Raw genomic sequence first — 25,103 nt, 5'->3', positions numbered from 1 at the left:
AATGTGTTTTTTCCTTCATTATCAACATTTTTATAAAACTTATGCCGGATTCAGATGAGAAAAATTATTTCCAGCAATTTGGTGTACATTTTTGCAATATTTGTTTGATTTTTCTATGAGAAAACTGTAAATTTAGAAAAAGATAGTAATTTGGACTATTTGGCAAGAAAGTCTGTCAAAAATCTATAAAAATTGATGAATATACGTTAACACATCCGTTAACAACTATATAACTGTTTATTTCATTAATATATACAGGAAAACTCATTTTTTCGTGTTCCAAAACATGTTTTTTAAAGAAAAAGGTCACAAATTTTTGCGCGCCCAAAAGTTGATGTTCATTATTTTAAAGCAAAAAAATTTTCTCGTCTTTCGAACCAGTTTCATCAAGATTGAGGCAGGGAATCATGAGAAATAAGCGATTTTGTTCTTCAATTCAGCAGAAAGGAATACGATTTTTGGCAAGTAACCTCATTTTGGCGCCACCTACATTTGAAACACAGGCGCGCTGCAAAACCTCAATTAGCCATGGATAATTTCACAGTGTAATAAACAGGGCAGCAACCACCACGCGGCGCCACCGTTTTGAAGGAGAAAATGATACAGGTTTTTCAGACGAGTTTCAATCCCCTGGTTAAATTGATCGTCAAATTGGGGACATCTTTGTTTTGAAAAAACATTCAAATCTTGATTCAAAATGAATGTTTTTTTTCTCTTGATGAGCGTCAAAAGATTTTCTTTTGACGAAGAATCTTCGATCACTGGTCCAGATTCGATAATCCAAGGTCCTCGGAATAATTTCACCTTGGATAATCGAATCTACGGATAACCTAAACTTTAGATAATCATGGCATCTGATAATCGAGCTTATTCTGCTTAAGGTGGGCCTCATTTCCCCGCCCGAGGGAAAAAATCTGAACTTTTTTTCTTCCACTCGCAAAAACACTGCAATTTTTTCGAAAACCGCATTCCAAACATATAAGTCGGTATAGCCAACTTTCTAACGAAGACAATGATGTATAGCAATATATACGTTTTATATAAACTATTTGATTCTAGTACAAAATAAATGAAATTTTTAGAAAAATTGTCCATCAAAACTGGTCGCGACGACGACGACGACGACCAACCAAGCAGACACACACGGACACGGGTGGAAAGAGAGAACGAAAAATAACGGCAAAATTCGAATGATGTGCAATGCTGGCGAAAACAAAAGTTTCGGGATTATTATTTTACTGAGAATTACAAAGAGAATATTGGTAGAACCGACTTCTGAATAAACCGACCACATTGGAATCGGTTCCAGGGGTCCCCGGGGAATCCGGATCATGACCAAAAGGAAGAATTTTTGAAATATTTCTGCTTGCAAAATGGAGATAAACAATCTCAAATTTGAAAAAGAATAAACATGGCATTGGCCAGAAAGACGATTGTCCGTATTGGCCACTTTGTAATCGATTCCGGGTTTCCCCGGATAATCCGGATCATGGTCAAAAAGGAGATTCATTCATCAAAAATAGTTGTACTTGAAAAATGGAGATAATAGATCTCAATTTCGGAAAAGAATAATTGTGACATTTTTCAGAATAGTGCTTGTCCGTATTGGCCACTTTGGAATCGATTCCATGTGTCCCCGGGGAATCCGGATCATGGTCAAATGGGAGATGGATTGCAAAAATAGTTGTGCTTGAAAATGAAGAAAAACAAGCTCAATTTTGAAAAAGAATAATCATGACATAATTCAGAATGGTGTTTCACTATATTGGCCACTTTGTAATCGATTCCTGGTGTCCCCGGGTAATCCGGATCATGACCAAAAGGAAGAATTTTTGAAATATTTCTGCTTGCAAAATGGAGATAAACAATCTCAAATTTGAAAAAGAATAAACATGGCATTGGCCAGAAAGACGATTGTCCGTATTGGCCACTTTGGAATCGATTCCATGTGTCCCCGAGGAATCCGGATCATGGTCAAATAAGAGATTCATTTCAAAAATAGTTGTATTTGAAAAATGGAGATAAAAGATCTCAATTTCGAAAAAGACTAATGTGCCGTATTGGCCACTTTGGAATCGGTCCCAGTTTTCCTGAGAAATTTGAATCATGGCCAAACGTGAGATTTTTTACGAAAATAGGTGTGCCTACAAATTGAGGCCAAATCAACATTATTTTTAAAAGGATTATAGAGGATTTTATCAGAATGATGTATCAATTAGGCACATTGAATATAATAATACATTTTCAGTGCAACTTTATATCACAAATCATTTATTGTAAGGAATATAAAGTCCTTTGTGATTTTTTACTAGGTGAATATTTTGAAATAAATTTCTTTTTTCTAAAGTAATATTTAAAAAAATGGACGCACTTCCAAATAAACTTCAACCATTCTGCGTTATAATTCAAATATATGTTATCATATGATGCATCTTGCATCATCATGATCCAGATTTCAAAGGGACACCTGGTACCAATTGCAAAGTAGCCAATATGGACAAACTCCATTCTGAAAATGCATCAATAATCCTTTGAGAAACTAATTTAGCGCCAATAATCATCTGCCAATTGCAAGCAGAACTATTTTTGCATAAAAATCTCCCATTTGTCCATGATTCAAAAACGGCCAAACACCATAATGTAAAAGCATCATCATTCTCTTTCAAAATTATTATTAAATATCTCCATTTTGCAAGCACAACTATTTTTGCAAAATTACATGATTATGACCCGGATTCCATAGGGACACCTGGTATCAATTCCAATGTGCCCAATACGGACAAACACTATTCTAAAAATGCCATCATATTCTCTTCAAAATTTAGATTGTTCATATCCATTTTTCAAACACAACTGAGCAATTCTTTGAGATTTCGGTAATTATTTTTTTTTTGTATTTTTAATCCGACTGAAACTTTTTTGGTGCCTTCGGATGCCCAAAGAAGCCATTTTGCATCATTAGTTTGTCTATATAATTTTCCATACAAATTTGGCAACTGTCCATACAAAAATGATATATGAAAATTCAAAAATCTGTACCTTTTGAAGTAATTTTTTGATCGATTTGGTGTCTTCGGCGAAGTTGTAGGTATGGATAAGGACTGTACTGAAAAAAATGATACACGGTAAAAAAAATGTTTTAGTAGTTTTCAATTTCACTTTTTGTCACTGAAACTTGATTTGCAAAAAAAAACTTTTTTTTATTTTTTTTTTATTTTATGATATGTTGCCCACTTTTCAGAAATTTCCAGTATGGGCAAAAAATCTTTGACCAACTTATGAATTTTTGAATCAATAGTGATTTTTTCAATAAATCGAAATATTGGTTGCAAAAAAATTCAAACTTCATTTCGATGTAAAAATTGAATTTGCAATCAAAAAGTACTTTAGTGAAATTTTGATAAAGTGCACCGTTTTCAAGTTATAGTAATTTTGAAGTAACTTTTTTGAAAATAGTCGCAGTTATTCATTTTTTAAAATTAGTACCCATGTTTGCCCGCTTCTGACGTAATTTTGAATTTTTGGCCCTTTTGAAATGTTAGTCTTGATTTAAAAAAATGAAAATATTGTTTTCTAAAAGATCGGAAAATTTCACGAATGTTTCATGTTATAACATTGCAAATCGGACCATTCGTTGCTGAGATATCGACATTAGAAAATTGTGGGTTGTTTGAGTGAGACTTAGAAAACATCAATTTTCCTGTTTATAAATCTTAGCATGGCAATATCTCAGCAACTAACGGTCGTATCAACAAAGTTCAAAAAAGCAAAATATAGATAATTTTCTCGACTTTAAATTTTTTTTTTTTCAAATGTGGGCAAAATGGACACCAATTTACAAACATGAATAACTGCGACTATTTTCAAAAAAGTTACTTAAAAATGGCTATTACTTGAAAACGGTCCTCATTATCAAAATTTCACTAAAGTACTTTTGGATTGCAAATTCAATTTCACATCGAAAAATGAAGTTAGAAATATTTTGCAACCTATATTTCGATTTTTTGGAAAAAAAAGTATTGATTCAAGAATTCATAAGTTGGTCAAAGATGTTTTGCCCATACTGGAAATTTCTGAAAAGTAGGCATCATAAAATAAAAAAAAATAAAAAAAAGTTTTTTTTTGCAAATCAAGTTTTAGTGACAAAAAGTGAAATTAAAAACCACTTAAACATTTTTTTTACCTTGTATCATTTTTTTCAGTACAGTCCTTATCCATACCTACAACTTCGCCGAAGACACCAAATCGATCAAAAAATTACTTCAAAAGGTACAGATTTTTGAATTTTCATGTATCATTTTTGTATGGACAGCTGCCTATTTTGTATGGAAAATTATATAGACAAACTAATGATGCAAAATGGCTTCTTTGGGCATCCGAAGGCACCAAAAAAGTTTCAGTCGGATTAAAAAAAAAACAAAAAGAAATGAATGACCGAAATCTCAAAGAATTGCTCAGTTGTGTTTGAAAAATGGATATGAACAATCTAAATTTTGAAGAGAATATGATGGCATTTTTAAGATAGTGTTTGTCCGTATTGGGCACATTGGAATCGATACCAGGTGTCCCTATGGAATCCGGGTCATGATCATGTCATTTTGTAAAAATAGTTGTGCTTGCAGTTGACAGATGATTATTGGCGCTAAATTAGTTTCTCAAAGGATTATTGATGCATTTTCAGAATGGAGTTTGTCCATATTGGCTTCTTTGCAATTGGTACCAGGTGTCCCTTTGAAATCTGGATCATGATGATGCAAGATGCATCATATGGTTGAAGTTCATTTGGAAGTGCGTCCTTTTTTTTAATATTACTTTAGAAAAAGGAAATTAATTTCTAAATATTAACCTAGTTAAAAATCACAAAGGACTATATATTCCTTACAATAAATGATTTGTAATGTAAAAGTTGCACTGAAAATATATTATTATATTCAATGTGCCTAATTGATACATCATTCTGATAAAATCCTCTATAATTCTTTTAAAAATAATGTTGATTTGGCCTCAATTTGTAGGCACACCTATTTTCGTAAAAAATCTCACGTTTGGCCATGATTCAAATTTCTCAGTAAAACTGGGACCGATCCAAAGTGGCCAATACGGCACATTAGTCTTTTCCGAAATTGAGATCTTTTATCTCCATTTTTCAAATACAACTATTTTTGAAATGAATCTCTTATTTGACCATGATCCGGATTCCTCGGGGACACATGGAATCGATTCCAAAGTGGCCAATACGGACAAACACCAATCTGAAAAATGCCATCATATTCTCTTTAAAATTAAGATTGTTGTTCTCCATTTTTCAAGCACAATTATTTTTGCAAAAAGTTTTTCCTTTGGACCATGTTCCGGATTCTCTGGGAACACATGGAATCGATGCCAAAGTGGCCAATACGGACAATCACTATTCTGAAAAATGTCACAATTATTCTTTTTCGAAATTGAGATATTTTATCTCCATTTTGAAAGCACAACTAGTTTTGCAATGAATCTCCTATTTGACCATGTTCCGGATTCCCCGAGGACACATGGAATCGATTCCAAAGTGGCCAATACGGACAAACACCATCTGAAAAATGCCATCATATTCTCTTCAAAATTTAGTTTGTTTATATTCAGTTTTCAAGCACAATTAATTATAAAAAAGTTTTTCCTTTTGACCATGTTCCGGATTCCCCGGGGACACATGGAATCGATTCCAAAGTGGCCAATACGGACAAGCACTATTCTGAAAAATGTCACAATTATTCTTTTCCGAAATTGAGATCTATTATCTCCATTTTTCAAGTACAACTATTTTTGATGAATGAATCTCCTTTTTGACCATGATCCGGATTATCCGGGGAAACCCGGAATCGATTACAAAGTGGCCAATACGGACAATCGTCTTTCTGGCCAATGCCATGTTTATTCTTTTTCAAATTTGAGATTGTTTATCTCCATTTTGCAAGCAGAAATATTTCAAAAATTCTTCCTTTTGGTCATGATCCGGATTCCCCGGGGACCCCTGGAACCGATTCCAATGTGGTCGGTTTATTCAGAAGTCGGTTCTACCAATATTCTCTTTGTAATTCTCAGTAAAATAATAATCCCGAAACTTTTGTTTTCGCCAGCATTGCACATCATTCGAATTTTGCCGTTATTTTTCGTTCTCTCTTTCCACCCGTGTCCGTGTGTGTCTGCTTGGTTGGTCGTCGTCGTCGTCGTCGCGACCAGTTTTGATGGACAATTTTTCTAAAAATTTCATTTATTTTGTACTAGAATCAAATAGTTTATATAAAACGTATATATTGCTATACATCATTGTCTTCGTTAGAAAGTTGGCTATACCGACTTATATGTTTGGAATGCGGTTTTCGAAAAAATTGCAGTGTTTTTGCGAGTGGAAGAAAAAAAGTTCAGATTTTTTCCCTCGGGCGGGGAAATGAGGCCCACCTTAATATGTAAGAAAAATTTTACGGATCTCTCTATGGCTTTTGTTTTTCCATTATTTGAACTGAAAATATTTAATAAATTATTAATTTTAAAATAAGTTTCCACAACTCACCAGATTCATGCATCAGAAGCGTGAGGAAAACTTAATTTTGGAAAAAATATATTACTCAGCTCAACTAAACCGCATGAAATGACCATAATTTGGTCCTGTTATTGAATTTTCTTATGGAATCGATCCATGAATAATAGTTTGATAACAAGTTATGTTATCATAACAAAGTTTGTTATTAAATCTTCTTGTCCCGTCGATTTAGTAATAACAAATTGTGTTATCATAACAAAGTTTGTTATTGATTGAAATTTTTGAATGAAAGCTAATACCATTTTATATTATTTCGGTCAAGTTTTATTATCTGTTTGTTTTGATTTTTTTGTTATTGGTTTGTTATTGCAAGAAAAATTAAAACAATGTCAGTTATTTTCAGTACGATTTCTCTGTTGTTACATTGACAATTAAAATCATGTAGGAAAAGATCTTATATAATTATATAATTTTTGGAGGATTAACATTAGGTTTTGTGGTCTTTGGAATTGAGGAAGATATACAAATTAAAATAACTAAAAATTGCAAGTGCAAACAAACAATTTTATATCTTTTATTCATTTTTCAATTTTTTAAAGCAGATAGTTTTTTATACTTACGAGTTAAAACGAGAACACACGTACCCTAAACTAGAGTGACTTTGATTGCAATTTGAATCGGAAGCTTTTATTGCTTTATTGAATAAAACCAATACATTTTTTATTCAACATATGACACAGTCTGAATGAATCGTATTTTTTGATGAAAATTATGTTATGTTGAGCACGCCATCAAATTCGCGTTTAATTTTACATAAAAATCTCTTTAATGCCAAATTCTTAAATTTGTTTTTAGGGCGGTTGGAAACTCAGAAAAAAGTCTATAAATTACATCAAAATGACAATATCACACACGTTCACCGGAAGTGGCAGGTACCTTTCTATTGATGCATGATCACTCCCAAACCGTCGGAGAAAGTGCAACCGGAATAATAACTTCCTTGTTTGTAAACATCATCATCATCGTCTCCATCACTCTCATCTCAAATGCCGTGAAAATATGATCCTCTGTTCCGTCCCGTTGTCCCTTCCGAATTCCGGATTTCCATTTCAATTTCTTCACACACCGTCGAGACATTCGACCTTCCGAGAGACGATTGAAGAATCGTTCTACGAGCCAAGATTACCAAATTGAGCATCAGTTCTCGTTTTTTTTTTGTTTCGATTTTCTTCTCGCTTATTTTTGACAAAACAGACACGACGGCGAGCTGATGATGATCACTCTGCTCAGTCTCACACAACTTGTTTGTGGAAGCAAATAAATTAAAAATAAAACACCTTCTTTCTCTCGCTTGAGCATCCTCCTCGGGTCATCAAAACCCCGCGGGAACAAAGAGGAATCGAAGCTCAGTCAATAATGTGTGCATCGTATAGTGTGTCACGTTGTCTTTTTTTGTAGGGAACTGTTACATGGGGTAAAATTGGAACTTGGTTTGCTGTAATAAAACATTCGCAAAAGATTTCACTTTTCAACTTTTATGAATTTTTTATAGAAATTCAAAACAATAAAAACTAATACAAAACTATCCCTTCGTTTGGAGCAAGACAGTTAGCAAGAGAGAAATTCTCTTTGCTCCAGATTCTTCTCGTTTCTTCTGTTTTGCTCCCGTTTGCTTCAGAGCAAGAGTATACTAGAGCAAACTTTTCTCTGATTTCTGTTTCAAAATTACTCCTCATCACGGTTCCATTCGTTGCAACGGCGACCAACTTCAACATAGCCATAGAAAATGTTTCTATCCCCGTCAGAGGAAGTGGCCTCGCATCTTTTCTCTGCGGGCCGTTTCCTCCCCCACGTGTCTCCGCGAGGTGAAATTCGACAACTTTTTGTGGGCTGCTCACGTGATTAAACTGTCATGTTTTACAACTATTTGTCTTCGGCGCTAGATTGTCACATTGCTTCGTTGCAGCCAGGAAGCGAGAAACGCACTCAATTCGATACTTTTTCGGGGCGACCCAGAAAAAAATCTTATTCATTTTCGAAATTTTGTGACGAAGTGATGCTGGGCTGTCACACGTGTTTGGTGCAATATCCGCGTGCGCGCCAAATGAGCTCGCTTGGCGCGGCCCGGTAAGTATGCCGACTGTTTCCGGAGCGGGCTTGGCTAGACCGTGTCTGGCAGGAAAAAGAACGATATTTAGACGCACGTTGCTCTTATGTTTGATGATCATCGTCCCAGAGCGTGATGGTGGTGCTGATGCGAAGAGCATTTTTTTTTTCTATTTTTCATAAAATATTTTTGACTTTGTTTGTTCAACATGATGAGGTGTAATGACGGCACTGATTCTCGATTGATGTAACTAAAACAGGTTTAAGCGGAAGCGGAAGCTGCAGTATAGTGTGTATTTGTGTTGAAATATCAAAGAGAACTTAACTTATTACAGATTATAGAGGAAAACAAGCATGTTCACAAAATCGCACGAATTGATAAACAGCTAATATTTTTCAAAATCTAAAAAAAAAAATCAATCAAAGGTAGTTGTTAATTTAAGGAAACCGCTCATTGATCTGCTGAACAATCTTGTCCGGAATCGAGATAATTTTGAATAATGTGCAATAATTTGGGATAATTTTTGTTGTTGAATAATTTATTAAAATTTTGCCATTTCACTCAGTATGCCCAGGATACACTCAGTAATTTTATTTTTGAACTTTTAACTCAACTTATTTGGTTTGGTTTATTTGGTTGCACATAAGGGTGACAACATAAAAATTGCTTTTTAGGAACACCCCCTGGATCGATTCCTTAGGCAAAATTAAGCATATGTGTAAATGTTGTGCCAAAATGGTTATGGTCGCTGTAGAACGTTAAAGTTGTTTGAAAAAAAAAAAAACCTGCTTGTACAAAATATGTTCTTTACATCGCTAATATTTTGTTAAGATCAACTCGGATCACTTTGCACTGTTTGAAACCACTGAAGAGCGTTAAATTTTATTTTCAAACTTTTAATTCAGCTTTTTTGGTTGCTACTAGGGTGACAACATAAACTTGGATTCCTTAGGCAAAATAAAGGGAGCAATTCTCTACGAAATCGGTCTTTTTTTTATTTTAATTTTTGTATTTTTTTTATCCGGCTGAAACTTTTTTGGTGCTTTCGGTATGCCCAAAGAAGCATCATTGGTTTTTCCATATAATTTTCCATACAAATTTGGCAGCTGTCCATACAAAAATGATAAATGAAAATCCAAAAATCTGTATCGGGACCGTCCACAAACCACGTGGACACTTTTTTTTGGTAATTTAAACCCCCCCCCCCCCATCGTGGACAATTTCCATACAAAAAAAAAACTTTTTTGTATGGTGCGTGGACAACCGCCATACCCCCCCCCCCCCTAAAGTGTCCACGTGGTTTATGGATGGTCCCATCATTTGAAGGAGTTTTTTGATCGATTTGGTGTCTTCGGCAAAGTTGTAGGATAAGGATTTCATTTAAAAAAAATGATACACGGTAAGTTTTTTTTGGTAATTTTTAATTTCACTTTTTGTCACTAAAGCATAATTTGCAAAAAAAACACTGTTTTTTTTTGTTTTCTGGTATGTTTTAGGGGACATCAAATGCCAACTTTTCAGAAATTTTCAGAGTGGGCAAAAAATCTTTGACCGAGTTAGGAATTTTTTAATCAAAACTGATTTTTTTAAATCGAAATATTGATCGCAATTTTGATTTTGATAAAGTGCACCGTATTCAAGTTATAGCCATTTTTAGGTAACTTTTTTGAAAATAGTCGCAGTTATTCAGTTTTTAAAGTCAGTGCCCATGTTTGCCCACTTTTGAAAAAAATATTTTTGAAAACCTTAAAATTCTCTATGTTTTGCTTTTTTGAGCATTGTTGATACGATCTCTAGTTGCTGAGATTTCTAAGTTTTCTTAGTCTCACCCAAACAACCCACAATTTTCTTATGTTGATATCTCAGCAACTAATGGTCCGATTTTCAATGTTAAAATATGAAACATTCGTGAAATTTTCCGATCTTTTTGAAAACAATATTTTTTTTAATCAAGACTAACATTTCAAAAGGGACAAACATTTAATATTAAGCCCATTTGAAATGTTAGTCTTGATTTAAAAAAATATATTTTTAAGCATATTTTTTCAAAAGTGGGCAAATATGGGCACTTATTTAAAAAAAAAATAACTGCGACTATTTTTAAAAAAGTTACCAAAAAATGGCTTTAACTTGAAAACGGTGCACTTTATCAAAATTTCACTAAAGTACTTTTTGATTGCAAATACGACTTTGCATCGAAAAATGAAGCTGAAATTTTTAGAGACCAATATTTCGATTAAAAAAACCAGTATTGATTCAAAAATTCATAACTCAGTCAAAGATTTTTTGCCCGCTCTGGAAAAATCTGAAAAATTGACATTTGATTTCCCCTAAAACATATCAGAAAATAAATCAAATTAAAAATAGTGTTTTTTTTGCAAATCAAGACAAAAAGATAATTGAAAGTCACCAAAAAAATTTAACCGTGTATCATTTTTTTCAGGGTAGTCCTTATCCATACCTACAACTTTGCCGAAGACACCAAATCGATCAAAAAACTCCTTCAAATGTTACAGATTTTTGGATTTTCATTTATCATTTTTGTATGGACAGCTGCCAAATTTGTATGGAAAATTATATGGAAAAACCAATGATGCTTCTTTGGGCATACCGAAAGCACCAAAAAAGTTTCAGCCGGATAAAAAAAATACAAAAATTAAAATAAAAAAAAAAGACCGATTTCGTAGAGAATTGCTCAATAATATTTCAAGCACAGCAGTTTGTTTTATAAAATTGTTTGAACACATAATATACATATTTTTGTTTTGAGTCCATAGCAACAAAAAAAAAATCACTGGCTCCAGAGAGGATCGAACTCACGACCTTCGCGTTATTAGCACGACGCTCTAACCAACTGAGCTATGGGGCCGTGTTGAAAGCTGCCGGTGTACAGTTTCGCTCAAAAGGTTGAAATGTTGTTGAAATCGTAGCAGTTCAGCGAAAGTGTGCACCGTACGCTACCAGGCGAGAAGGATTGCGAGCAGGGGAGCTGTTTTTATTATGGATTGAACAAGTAGAGATATTGTTAGCATTACCAAAGGGTAGTGAGTAAATGCTTTTTCGGAGTTTTAAATTGAAATTATGTTCATTATATTGAATGGGTGGTTTCAATTAAGAGGCAGTATTTGTAGATTCTGCTCGGTTTGTTCTAGAGGTCGTATCGAGGTGCTCCGATTTGGATGAAACATTCAGCGTTTGTTTGTCTATGCATGAGATGAACTCATGTCAAATATGAGCCCTCTACGACAAAGGGAAGTGGGGTAAAACGGGCATTGAAGTTTGAGGTCCAAAACACATGAAAAATCTTAAAATTGCTCGCATTTCCGTAAAACTTCATCAATTCCAACTCTCTTAGATACATTCGAATGGTCTTTCGAAGCCCTTCAAAATGTGCTATAGACATCCAGGATTGGTTTGACTTTTTCTCATAGCTTCTGCAAATTACTGTTAAAAATGGATTTTTTTAAAACCTTGATATCTTTTTGCAACAGCCTCCAACACCCATACTCCCATAGGTCAAAAGAGAGGTAATTACATGGACTATAAGCCTACGGTGTTAACTTTTTGGCCAATCGCAGTTTTTCTCATAGTTTTTCGATTTTTCTAGAACAAACATTTTACAACGTTAGTTTTTGCCCTGCAGGCCAAGAAGACGGCACTTTTTGGTCTCAATTTTGTCATATTCCTTCATAGAAAAAACTTTCATCAGTTTTCAGTGGTGTGAAAGTCCTTATCAATTTCAGCTATCTCTGGATAGCTCAATTCAAACAAGAGTTCGCACCCTGTTTATTTTTGCTCATGTTTGAACATTCTTGGCCGCAAACTTACCTTTGGATCTTTTACACCTACGCTGCCTCACATATTATGAATTTAAACTTTCGTTATCAACGGTTAAAATAATCAATTTCAGCAAATATTTGAACAAATTTGCTCGATTCCGCCTCTTCCAACCTGATTTCCCTATAGACCTTTGCCGTTCACATTCTCGTGTCGACCAGATAATTAACTTGTCTACCCTGCAGGGCCTGTCATCGTGGGACATTCAAGAACCTTCCCCGTAGCCCGTGAAAATTATACACACGTTTAACATTATGATCGCGCACGACGACAAGCTTCGTTTATTACCATTTCTTCCTCGTCGTTACTGAACTCTTTATGTTGCGCTGGAGCACGGGAGTTGAGGTGTGCTTAAGGTGTATTATTAAACACCATATTTCATGATTAAATTGTTGTCAACACCCTTCTGGGACTCGTTGAGGTCTGTGTCTTTGTCGATCGTTTATGATTTAAAGGTTGTTTATGAAATTACATCGATTTATGCGTTTTCGATCGTTGATCCTTCAGAACAGCGAGCGACCTTTAACAACGAATACAACTCGAGGATCCCGTTGTATCGCAACTTATTTGTTTTGGTTTTCTGAGATGATCTGGCAACCCTGTCTAAAGCTATGAACATATACGCATATACTGAACACTCAAAGCCATATTTTGTATACAAACAAACATCGCTGCATTAAATGAATGGAAGATATTTCATAAATATTGAAGATCTGGCAACCCGCCATGGGTTATCCACTTTTGAAGACTCGAACTTTCTCAGCTATCACCGCGGAAGTTGCAACCGGCTCTGATAAGGTGTTTAATTTTGAAACCGGCTGTACAATTACGAAATACACCTGCCCATAACGACAATCTCGCTGCTCGTAAACGTATTTGGGAGCCATTCATTGCTCGATAAGCTTAATCTTTGACTCTACGACAAATTCCGCAAACAAATTGGGACACGCATTTTGATCCCGAACGTTATCTGCGGAGGATCTAATCTAATCAAAGTTGTAGAGTCAGGTAGTGCAGGTGTTCAACGGTACCGTATAAAAACCTACCCACGCGGAAGTCCACACCTCAGTAGAAAGGAGTCGCCTTCCCGGTAGTTCAGAATGTTCAAGTACGCCGCAGTTTTTGTGTTGGCCGTGGCCACTATGTCGGCCGCAACGCTGAAGAAGCCCGTCAGCAGCGAGGATCGTCAAGGTCGTATCGCCGGAGGTGATATAGCCGATCCGAATCAGTTCCCGTACCACGCGGCGTTGCAGACTGCCGATGGGCTGACCTTCTGCGGAGCAGCGATCGTGAACCAGCGATGGGTCATTACGGCGGGATCTTGTGCCCAGGGAAAGGCCACTTCGGACGTTTGGGTGGTCGTCGGAACCAATCGCGTTGATGCGTTGGCCGTGCCAAGACACACCGTGGACCGGATTGTGATTCATCCGAACTTTGACGTCAACGTGTACGCCAACGACGTGGCCGTACTCCGGGTGCTACGCCCGTTCATCTTCAGCGAGTCGATTCAGCCGATTACGTTAGGAAGTGATAACGTGGAAGCTGAGTCTAACGCCGTTGCCACCGGTTTTGGACGTACTGCGGTAAGTTGTTTGCAGACTTGTTCAGCGTCACAGCTACTTATTTGAGAATCTTTTCGGTAGATCTCCGACAGCACTCCGGCTTCGTTCCTGCGGTACGTCAACGTGGACGTGATCACCAACGAGGAGTGCCAGGAGGCGTTCGACGATAGCTACCAGGAGCGTCTGCACGGTAATACGGTGTGCACGCGCAGCGCGGAAGGTTCCGGAATCTGCCTGGGCGATGCCGGCGGTCCGCTGGTCATCGATGATACCCTGGTCGGTGTAATCTCGTGGGGAATCCCGTGCGGCATGGGAATGCCCGATGTGTACGCCCGGGTGTCCGCGCACAGGGCCTGGGTGTTGGTGCACACCATGATCTAAGTTATTGTAGGATCCTAGTTTTAAGTAAATGTTTTGAATACAAGTAAAATCCAACGAAACGACATCTTAAATTGCTTTGTACTGGTGCAACTCAATAGGTAGCACAACTGATTCTCTTCAATAAAAAAAAAAAAAACAAGATACACCGCAGTTCATGTATCTTGTCCATCTTCTCCAGGAGACTGCCAGGGCAGAGCGACTTTGCGATGTTTTAGAAGCAAAGGGTCAACTTAATCAGTTTCAATTGTTTGTTTACTTGATTTGAGCAAATGGAGTCGAGTCGAATCGAACGAGGCGCGCGCAGCATAACTCGTCGTTGAGTGCCTTCCTAGTTTTTCTTGATTGCAACTAGCCCAAGACTTATGCGCGAAGAACGTCGTTCGAGTAAATCAGCTCGTTTTACGCTCCCAATTGGTGGTAATTGATTTGATGGTCAAGATGAGCTGAAATTTGATCTAACGATGCGTTAACGAGCGCGCTCGGTGGTTCTGCCGTTAATCCAGCTAAACTGGTACTATTATGCGAGGCGATGTAAATCATCCAAGGATCGTTGGATCAATAAAATAACCCAAATTTGGGGGTTCCAGTACTAAAGAGTCGCTATACGAGTTGATTAATGCTTCTTTTTAACGGTTTTGTTACGCGTGCAACACATGTCTGGCGAGATTGCCACCGGCTCTAGAGCCGCAGAACAAGATCGAAATCGTAGAACTTGATCGCTGTTTTATTAGTTCCCCACCGTTGCGGTTCACACAGAATTATTGTCACTCGTGGACTGTGTGTGATCATCGTCTTTGAATTACAAAGTCCCAAATTTTACGAGGGTTCAAGAAACGTGATTCATCTATCAACAGGGAACGATTTACGATTTGCGGACGGAGTTTCGTAATCCGAGACAATTTGAGCCATTCGTGTGAAGTAATTTCATTGTAATACAGTCCAGAACTGTTTACCTGAAGACCAAGGAAAAAATCAACTCGAACTTGATTCGAACAATTGAATCACATTTTTTGTTGTCTTATTTTTGATTGTCGAGCTTAAGAGAAACGGGAAGGCAGCGCCATATTGATACCTCAACTCGAGTTTTTGGAAGCACCTGTAAGGAAAACGCCGTAACTTAAACAATTTCTGTCTGTTGCAGACGATAAATATAAAGATAGCAAATGATCCTTCGAGTTAAAAAATTGTTCAAGAACTGGCGCCCCGTTTCACCTTAAGCTTAACGCTTAAACAACGCTAAAGTGAATTTTAGTTATCACATAAAATTGTAAATTTTAGTATATATGCTTTGGAATCATCTTAGGCAACCACGTTTATCTATGGGGAAGCAACAATAAGGGTTGCTTTTGATGATTTCATAACATTTATACTTAAAAATTTATAATGTTATTTATTGACATGGAATTAAAATTCAATTCTGTCGATTGGAGCGTGTTCAAAGAGCTCAAATCTACCATACCTTGACGAAAATTAAGCATTTACTGACATCAAGTTCAAAAATGTCGAGTTGTGTTGTTAGAAGTCCCATTCAAATTTTCGGATAATCGAACCGAGAATAAACGAAGCTTCGGAAAATCGAGAGTTCTACTCTTTGATTCAGGATTCTTGAAATAGGTAAACATTTCCCATGGACATTTTTGGAATCAACAAATTTAACATGATTGCAAACTTGTGGGAATCATTCATCACTTGATATGCCTAATCTATTAAACAATAAAGTCTGCAAACAATTGCGGCACGAGTTTGAATCCAAAACATTATCGAGAAATATAATGTAATCAAAATTGCAGTTCGTAGTGCAGGTGTTCAATGGAATAGGTATAAAAACTCCCTGAAAGGTCCTCTCATCTTAGTATAGAAAGGAATTGTCTTCCAGTTCGCTCGAGATGTTCAGGTACGCTCTAGGGTTCGTATTGGCCGCGGCAACCGTGTCAGCTGCAACGCTTAAGAATCCCGCCGGAGAAGGTCACATCGCTGGAGGCGCTATAGCGGCACCAAATCAATTCCCGTACCACGGTGCCCTTCAAACCCATGAAGGACTCACCTTCTGCGGAGCGGCGATCGTGAACCTGCGATGGGTCATTACGGCGGCGTCTTGTGCCCAGGGAAAGACCACTTCGGACGTTGTGGTGGTCGTCGGAACTAACCGACTTGACCTGTGGGGAGTGCCACGATACCAAGTGGATCGCATTGTGGTCCACCCAAACTATGACGTTAACGTGGACGCCAACGATGTGGCCGTTCTTCGCGTCAGGCGTCCGTTCATCTTCAGCGAGTCGGTGCAGCCGATTACATTGGGTTGTGAAAATGTGGAGGCTGGAACCAACGCCGTTGCTACGGGCTTTGGACGAACGTCGGTAAGATATTGAAGTTCTTTTGAATCCCTCAGATACTCATCGTTGAATAACTATCGGTAGATCTCTGACAGCACTTCAGCTTCGTACCTGCGGTACATCAACGTGGAAGCGATCACCAACGAGGAGTGTCGGGAGGTCTTCAACGACTACCATCAGGAACGATTGCACGACACTACGGTGTGCACTCGCAGCGCGGGAGGTTCCGGAATCTGCTTGGGTGATGCCGGTGGTCCTCTGGTCACCAACGATACACTTGTCGGTGTAATCTCATGGGGAATCCCTTGCGGCATGGGATTGCCCGATGTGTACGCCCGGGTTTCCGCACACAGAGCCTGGGTGTTGGTGCATACCATGATTTGAGGTTATAAATTTAAGTTTTAACCTGGAACGCTCGGGTAGTCATTTGACCCCTATTTTGTTTCTTAAAAATCTCATGACTTTTGGTAGAATTGACCAATCTGGATGCTTCCGGTTGCAAAAGATCCAGATTTGTCTATATTTTTAACTGTCAGATGGAGGACAAATATGGTCCACTTTTACCGAAGATATTCCGGATTCCGTTGGGGTACCTTAGCCCTCCTATTCGGGGTTTTGGTCAATAAAACAAAAACCATTTCACAGAACAATGCCGGAAATGATGCAAAACTAATTATGAAATTACATCGATTTATGCGTTTTCGATCGTTGATCCTTCAGAACAGCGAGCGACCTTTAACAACGAATACAACTCGAGGATCCCGTTGTATCGCGACTTATTTGTTTTGGTTTTCTGAGATGATCTGGCAACCCTGTCTAAAGCTATGAACATATACTGAACACTCAAAGCCATATTTTGTATACAAACAAACATCGCTGCATTAAATGAATGGAAGATATAAATATTGAAGATCTGGCCGCCACTTTTGAAGACTCGAACTTTCTCAGCTATCACCGCGGAAGTTGCAACCGGCTCTGATAAGGTGTTAATTTTGTATTGATGTATTAGAAAGATGCCTTGAAGTTTTGCATCATTTCCAGCATTGTTCTGTGAATTGGTTTTTGTTCTATTGACCAAAATCCCAAATAGGAGGGCTAAGGTATCCCAACGGAATCCGGAATATCTCCGGTAAAAGTGGACCATATTTGTCCTCCATCTGACATTTAAAAAAATAGACGAATCTGGATCTTTTGCAACCGGAAGCATCCAAATTGGTCAATTCTACCAAAAGTTATGAGATTTTTAAGAACAAAAATAGGGGTCAAATGACTACCCGAGCGTTTGAGTGTAAAAAACTGTCGTCATTTGGTTTAAATTTGATGTGGATCACCAAAAAATGCCGTTATACAGCTTCATCAACTTCAGTGCCACAGAACAAGATCGAAATCGTAATATTTGATCGCTCTTTTATTAGTTAATCGCTGCTATTCACAGGAGTTTGTTGTCCCAACTTTGACCATTTTCTGGTTTAACCTGAAGCTATAGCTCAATAGAAGTCGGGAGATCCCAAATTGACAAAGTTACGAGGGTTCAAGAAACGTGATTCATCTATCAACAGAGACAATTTACGGGCTGCACGGTCTGTCGGAGTTTCGTAATCCGATACAATTTAAGCAATGCGTGTGAGCCTTAAACGACCAGTTGGCAGAAGATTTACTTTTTATTGGCGTTGTTAATGGTTTAACAAGGACATAATTTGTATCTTGATGAAAGAGTTGTTGCTTGCGTAAAGCATTTCAATCAAAACAATGTAAATGGGCCAATGTTGAAGCTTAAACTAAGAGTCTATCCTACTCACGTCAGTTAAACATCAACATCAACATCAACATTAAGAACGAGCAGAATAGAATATTTGTTTACACTTTGACATTGGCCCAATTACATTGTTTTGCTAGTTTTAAAAGAATTATTTCTTATGTCACACTGAGAAAATACACGACTGAAAATACTTCAAAGTGATACGAACTATACTTTCACATAATTTCACTGCCTGCCAGAGGGTATTGGATTGGATCACCCACACAAAACATAGCAGAAAGGAATACCAAAGGATCGATTGGATACGCAAAAAAATGTATTTAAAATCGGAGCAAAAATTTAAAAAAATCTATTACGGTGAAAATGATTAGTTACTCATTGACATAAACACCTGTAAAACAAACCGATCATCAGCTCGCGTACTTTTTGATAAATTACGAAATCGTTGCGTAAATTTAATTGGCCTTATCAACTCATCAATAGATTGACACCGTTTGCGATACGGAATTGAATCAGGTGTTACCGGTGTAAATCGAGAAGCTTGCTTTTAAAGATAGGGATAGGTACTTGAAATTAAAGCTATTATCAAATTATGTCAAAAATTTAACAGCAATCGTAACTCACTGCAGCTAAAAATATGCAATGGTTGACCTATTGGGCAACCCGAGATTAAGTTGTCGTAAATTTGATTTAATATGAATCTTTATTTCTGGTGAATGTAAAGGAACTTAAAGATATCGATTACAAAAGTTAAGTGATCACAATGAAAGCATGATATTTGACCAATCTCCAAGAACAATGTACCGTGTCGAATCTTCCCACGAGTTCAACCTTTGATGCACTTTCTCACAGTTAAAACAGCCCCACCGAATCCTAAACGCCCATTCTAATCCGTCACCAACCTAAACACGCCATCAATAAGAAACAATTTATATTCGTTTCATAAACCATCCGAAAATATATACATCGGTGATTTGTGTGTCTCCCACAACGTCCCCAAACAATCGGAAAAAGCATGAATAATTTATCAACGACTTTTTCCGTTTCCTGTGTCGACGGACTTGGGCTAAGTCGTTGTCGTCGCCGAAGATGCACCTCCTTTGAACAGGTTGTATTGTTGCATCAAAGTGGAGGTTTGTATATTTTAGAATGTCGATAACTCTGCAATGCCCACCCGATGCAAATTACCAACGAAAATCAAAGCTTGGCCTTGGAAGCGTTTAGTGACCATCAGAGGTGGATTTCTGCGTATTTTTTGGCGATTTCAGTTGGCTGTGCATTTTGATGGATTTGGTTTTGGATTATCCATCGATCCATCGAGTATCCAGACTATCCAGAGTTTTGAATTTTAAACTGAACTCTGAACTATCTTTAACAGTTCTTCAATACTGCAGCAATTATGCCACATATGTTACTAACTAAGGATTCGTTTGCAGACTTGCATCATACAACTAGTGTCTGATGGTGGTGGCACGTGCTCATTGCGCATCTAAACCATCATTCACATGTTTATTCTGCTTTTATCAACCGTGGGATGGGCGTAGACAGGGAAAAATGCAGCGGAAGTGCATCTCTGGATGGGAGTCACACGTGTGCGGTTTTCTAATGCAAAGACGATCTCAGTTGCACCAAACGGATGCGTGACACCAATTCCGGAAAATCTGGGCTTCATCTCTGGAGCTCGGAACATGTGTGCAGCTGAAGCAGGTGCACTCCCTGAGCTAGAATATTTCGAAGATCGGAGCTGCTGCTACCCCTCTCAAGGAAATAGAGCATTGTTTGGAATAAGAAAATTGTTTCAAGGCTAGTTCACTTGAATAAATTTAATACGGTAAGTGGAGGTTGGAGACCTGAGTCGAGTGGACAGTAGCACACAGCGGCACAGCAGTGATTGCTAACCTGATGGGAGCACCAAAATAGAAGCAAATTTAGTCAATTACTTTGTGTATCATCAAATATAACGACAGTTTGGTAGTTGAGATGATGTTTGAAAATAGAGTCTGAATGGAAAATTGAAAACGTTTTGATTAGCATATATTATTTTATATTTAATCACAATTACGTTACCTAATGTTGCTTATTACATAATGAAATAAGCAAAAAAAAAAAAGACATAACAACATAATAAAAGTTATGCTAAGCTAAATATTTTCGAAATATAAATACATTCGGCCCTGTCTAAATATTTTTTCAAAATTCAAAGTGCACGTCTCGAGTTTTTTTTTGAAAAGGTCCTATAAACAAAATTTTCACTTTTTGCTTTTTGGGTGTTTTTGAAAACCCCTGACACAAGGCGGTTTTAAAAAACACCCAAAAAGCAAAAGCAAAAAAGACGTGTTTCTGGGGACCTCAAACTTCTTGCTTCCCCTCGAGTTGAGCCTGCGCAGTCATTTTTGTATTTTTTTGTTGGTCAGTGTTATCGGAAGCTTCGATTGTCCGAAGATCTTCATTAAAACTATGGAAAATCGAATCACAAAAACTATTATTGTGTAATGTTTTCAATTTTTATTCTATTTATTACATAAAATTCAATTTGATCAACTTCACTGCCCCTGATCGCATAAATATTCAATATGCATTTTCATCACTTTTGACTTAATGATGCAGTTTGGTTCAAAATCGTGTGCTCTCGATCAGCAGCTATAACAGTGCAACCAGCTTGCCCTACCAGAGTTGCCAGATCGTTACAATGAACTGTGAAGTATTAAAGGCTACGGCCAAGCTACAGGCCAGTAAGGTCAACTTACAAACCATGCTTAAGTGTTAAAAAACTAAATTAGTCTTAGTATTAGTCAACGCGTGTTTCAATTACCCAAGTAACAATAAGCATAAGAATAAGCATAGGTGCCCACCCACAGTTGCTACTCCGTTTTTGACCAGGATCTCCAGAAGTTACATCAACGAGCCGTGGAAGATGAGTGGGAGCTATCTTTCCTCGCTTTGCAACTTCCCAAAGGTCCCTATCATGCTGATCAATACCGGCGCCGGCCACGACCAGGGTCACGGGAAAGTGGATGGGAATGTTAGTCCGATACTTGAGTGATAGAGACCGCCCAATCGACTGCTCTTCCAACAAAGTATCACATGAGTTTTGAGTGGGTAAGTAGATGGGTCGGATTCCCAACCCAACCGAGCAGTAGTGCTATGGGCTGGACTTATCAGTATATTTTTACTGTTTATACAATTTAAAGAACGCGAGCAAATTAAAAAAAAGTAAATAAAAAACGCTTAACTCTTCATAAAATCGATAGTTTAATGAGTTAATACTAAAACTGCCAGTTGGAATAAAGTATTACGATCAACGAATATAAACGAAAAGAAAACAGGACACCACGTAACCGATTGTAATGAAATAAAAACAATAACTTAAACGAACTAAACCGGCGCCGTGCCTTCCAATCATCGATTCATTATTGGTAGATGATATGACCAGAAAGTGAAACATAATCGTTGCCTTCCTATCTTCGACGCTTCGAAGGACTTAATTATATACTCAATCCCGTAATTTTTACTTCTTACCGTCGGCGTGCCATCCGAGCAACGATGGTATGGGAAGGGCTTTCAAAACGATATGAAATTTTAAGTAACGTATTATTCAATATCATGTAAACTTCAAATAGTACTGATACACTGAACTGTTTCAATCGATTTCATGAAATTCTTCGCGAACGATTTCTTTGCAACAAACTTCACCACGAATTTGTCCAGTTTTGACCGCAAACAACCGGCTCAACTATAGAAATTCAACATATACACGATTCGAGCACCGATCTCCCCCACGAACACAACACGACTGATGGCCCAACTTCCGAGGCCACGACGCGACACCTTTTTTCAATGAATTCCAGAATCTTCTAGCACTTTTTGCGGATTCTCGCGCGTCGATTCGCCCACCGATCTCCCCCACGAACACCACACGACTGATGGCCCAACTTCCGAGGCCACGACGCGACGCCTTTTTCCAATGAATTCCAGAATCTTCTAGCACTTTTTTGCGGATTCTCGCGCGTCGATTCGCCCACCGATCTCCCCCACGAACACAACAAGACTGATGGCCCAACTTCCGAGGCCACGACGCGACACCTTTTTTCAATGAATTACAGAATCTTCTAGCACTTTTTTGCGGATTCTCGCGCGTCGATTCGCCCACCGATCTCCCCCACGAACACCACACGACTGATGGCCCAACTTCCGAGGCCACGACGCGACACCTTTTTTCAATGAATTACAGAATCTTCTAGCACTTTTTTGCGGATTCTCGCGCGTCGATTCGCCCACCGATCTCCCCCACGAACACAACACGACTCTCAATTAACCAAGTAACAATTTGTAGGACAAACTTGAATTGCGTTTTTCTCAGCTTACTGTTTTTTTTTTTTGCAAATGGGACATTTATGCGAACATGGGCAGTACAAGTGGCTGAAATGAACAGACTCAATACTACACCACCACCATCTTGGATTATATTTTCCCGGATTACTTAGAACATTTTTGGGATTATCTATATTAGCTCATCGACCTGGAATAAGGCAATGATTTAAATTTGTTTTTCATGAATCGATCATCAATCAGCATAGGACTTCTAAAAATTGAGTCTGGAGCGTATTCAAAACTGTTGGATAGCAAAAATAGGTTTTTTTAATACGTTTGAATCAGTTAAGAATTTTTTGGCTTAGGGTTTGTCAATGAAGTATAATTTTTGGCCCACCCTCTATCTGATGTTGTACAATTTTTTAATCGGGAGAGGCCATAACTAGCTAAATGAAGTATTCAACGATATTTATAATTTTTCCAGAAAACATTGCTGAAGACACACAATCGATAGGAAATATGGTTCTTTTTTGGATGCGGTATCAATCCAAAAAATTTAAAACCTAAAAGGATCAGGACCCAGATGGCCGAAAAGCTTTGAATACTGGGAAGCGATAGCCAAAAAAATCCCCGAGACATAAACGAATTTGGACAATAACGACATAGTTGTTGTAATTTCGTCTGAATTTGCCATATCCTGGCCATAACCGGGAGCCTCTAAGAATATTTGGATAAGAGGATATTTTGCGAGCGTTACAAGTCTGCTGACGGTGCCGTAACTGACTTTGAATTATGTACTATGCATCCAAGGTAAATTTACCATAACTAGAAAAAGTTGATAATTTGAAGTGAAAAAACAATGCAATTAAAATTCAATTTTGATTGTCAAGCTCGAGTATGACCCTAACACTACTCTAAAGTGAATTAGAATTTTGTAATCCAAGATGCGTCCAAAATGGCAATGATGAAATATTGAGAAAACATATCCTCCTATTGAAAAAAAATCTTGCAAAGTTCTTTTTCATATCGGTCATGTCTGTAACATAATAACCTGCAACTTTTTTCGCCTTTTTATTTATTTTTTTTAACCTGGGAAAACAATGTTCATATTCTAATATTGACATGAAAAATTATGTAACGTCAACTGGGACGAATCGGGACTACAGTGCAGTCTGAACAGGGACAGCCGTTTTTAATGCATTCAAAAGCTTCAAATTAGGAAATCGATGCATTAATTTAGTTGATCTGTATTTGTTCTAACCGAAATCAATTAAAAATATCAAAATATAGTACAAGAATTCGCCACAGTGTCCCGGTTCACCCCAGATGACGGTACTGTATATTTTCATCTAATGTTCTGTTTGAAACGTAAGCTAATTTTAATGAAACATAAAACATATATTTGAAAAATGTCGCAATTAATTTTTAACTTGCAATCTTCTCATGTTTCGTTCCAAGCAACTGAAACGAGCATATTTTAAAAATATGTAGCTGTTTCAGATGTTTTTTCCACCGTACTTTCCTTCCAGCTGCAGGAAAGGCTTAGCATAATCTGAAACCAATTGTGTAAAAGTTCGTCCTGTTCGTTCCAGTCCCTTCTCCTTGAGGTATGATTTATTGCAGGCGCTAAAGAACACCAGAAGGATCAATAAAGTAGGAGGTGAAGGAGGAGGAGACCTTAAAATTTACGGCTACTCTGTTCAGCTGAAACGTTGTTTTTACCCCTGGAGATTCTTATCTGGGGTTTTCTCAACGTGTGTAAAGCCACCGAGGTAGCTCAAGGTATCGGGTTGACAGGATCGGCTGCCTTCAGCATAATTGAGCGAGGAAATATGTATGGAGTTCCGTCGAAAATGATGGTGTGAAACGATAGCAAAGCGGATAAATCGAACAACTTGCGCAAATTGTATCCCTTCCGATCATGATTAATGGTTGAACCACTCAGTGAGTGACGACCTAACCTCAATCAGAGCAAGCGGGTGAAAAAATGGCGGCCCGCTTTGATGCTGCGACCAGATGTCATGGCTCGCTCTTTGAGTGTGACTACCGTGTGATAGATGTCGCTTTGTGGGTCGACCTTTTGCGGCGGTACGGTACAAATTTGGAATCGCTTTCACCGCAACATAATCCAGCCGCGCTCATAAGTAATTATTTATTCAGGTGAGTGACTTTATCCGACAGCGAAATCAAGCAAATACACTCGATCGAGGTTACCGTGATCCCCGCAAAGCACAGGCCTTGTCCGGAGGTGGATTAACATAAGAAAGCATAGCCTACTCGACGTCTCGAGCTG

General features: G+C 37.8%; 2 protein-coding genes and 1 non-coding gene across 3 annotated transcripts; 2 read left to right on the top strand and 1 right to left on the bottom strand.

Annotated features, from left to right (window-relative positions):
* Nucleotides 1-11,422: 11,422 nt before the first annotated feature.
* Trnai-aau (transfer RNA isoleucine (anticodon AAU)) lies at nt 11,423-11,496 on the bottom strand. The gene has a single exon. It is a non-coding gene; the product is annotated as a tRNA-Ile (tRNA).
* A 1,758-nt stretch (nt 11,497-13,254) lies between these two features.
* LOC120427263 (chymotrypsin-1-like) lies at nt 13,255-14,557 on the top strand. The gene is made up of 2 exons (XM_039592123.2): nt 13,255-14,047; nt 14,108-14,557. The coding sequence occupies exons 1-2, from the start codon at nt 13,565-13,567 to the stop codon at nt 14,405-14,407; spliced, it is 783 nt and encodes a 260-aa protein (XP_039448057.1). The 5' UTR covers nt 13,255-13,564; the 3' UTR covers nt 14,408-14,557.
* A 1,736-nt stretch (nt 14,558-16,293) lies between these two features.
* LOC120427246 (chymotrypsin-2-like) lies at nt 16,294-17,124 on the top strand. Its single transcript, XM_039592101.2, has 2 exons — nt 16,294-16,764; nt 16,825-17,124. The coding sequence occupies exons 1-2, from the start codon at nt 16,294-16,296 to the stop codon at nt 17,122-17,124; spliced, it is 771 nt and encodes a 256-aa protein (XP_039448035.1).
* Nucleotides 17,125-25,103: the final 7,979 nt, after the last annotated feature.

The sequence above is a fragment of the Culex pipiens genome, chromosome 1 (assembly GCF_016801865.2).
Source record: "Culex pipiens pallens isolate TS chromosome 1, TS_CPP_V2, whole genome shotgun sequence".
Classification (NCBI taxonomy): Eukaryota; Metazoa; Arthropoda; class Insecta; order Diptera; family Culicidae; genus Culex; species Culex pipiens.
Note: the sequence above shows the minus strand (reverse complement) of the source record. Positions and strands in the feature narration are given on the sequence as shown.

Coding starts and splice junctions, on each gene's coding strand:
- LOC120427263 (XM_039592123.2), top strand. CDS start 13,565: ATGTTCAAGTACGCCGCAGTTTTTGTGTTGGCCGTGGCCACTATGTCG. Junction 14,048..14,107: donor CCGGTTTTGGACGTACTGCG/GTAAGTTGTTTG, acceptor TCTTTTCGGTAG/ATCTCCGACAGCACTCCGGC.
- LOC120427246 (XM_039592101.2), top strand. CDS start 16,294: ATGTTCAGGTACGCTCTAGGGTTCGTATTGGCCGCGGCAACCGTGTCA. Junction 16,765..16,824: donor CGGGCTTTGGACGAACGTCG/GTAAGATATTGA, acceptor AACTATCGGTAG/ATCTCTGACAGCACTTCAGC.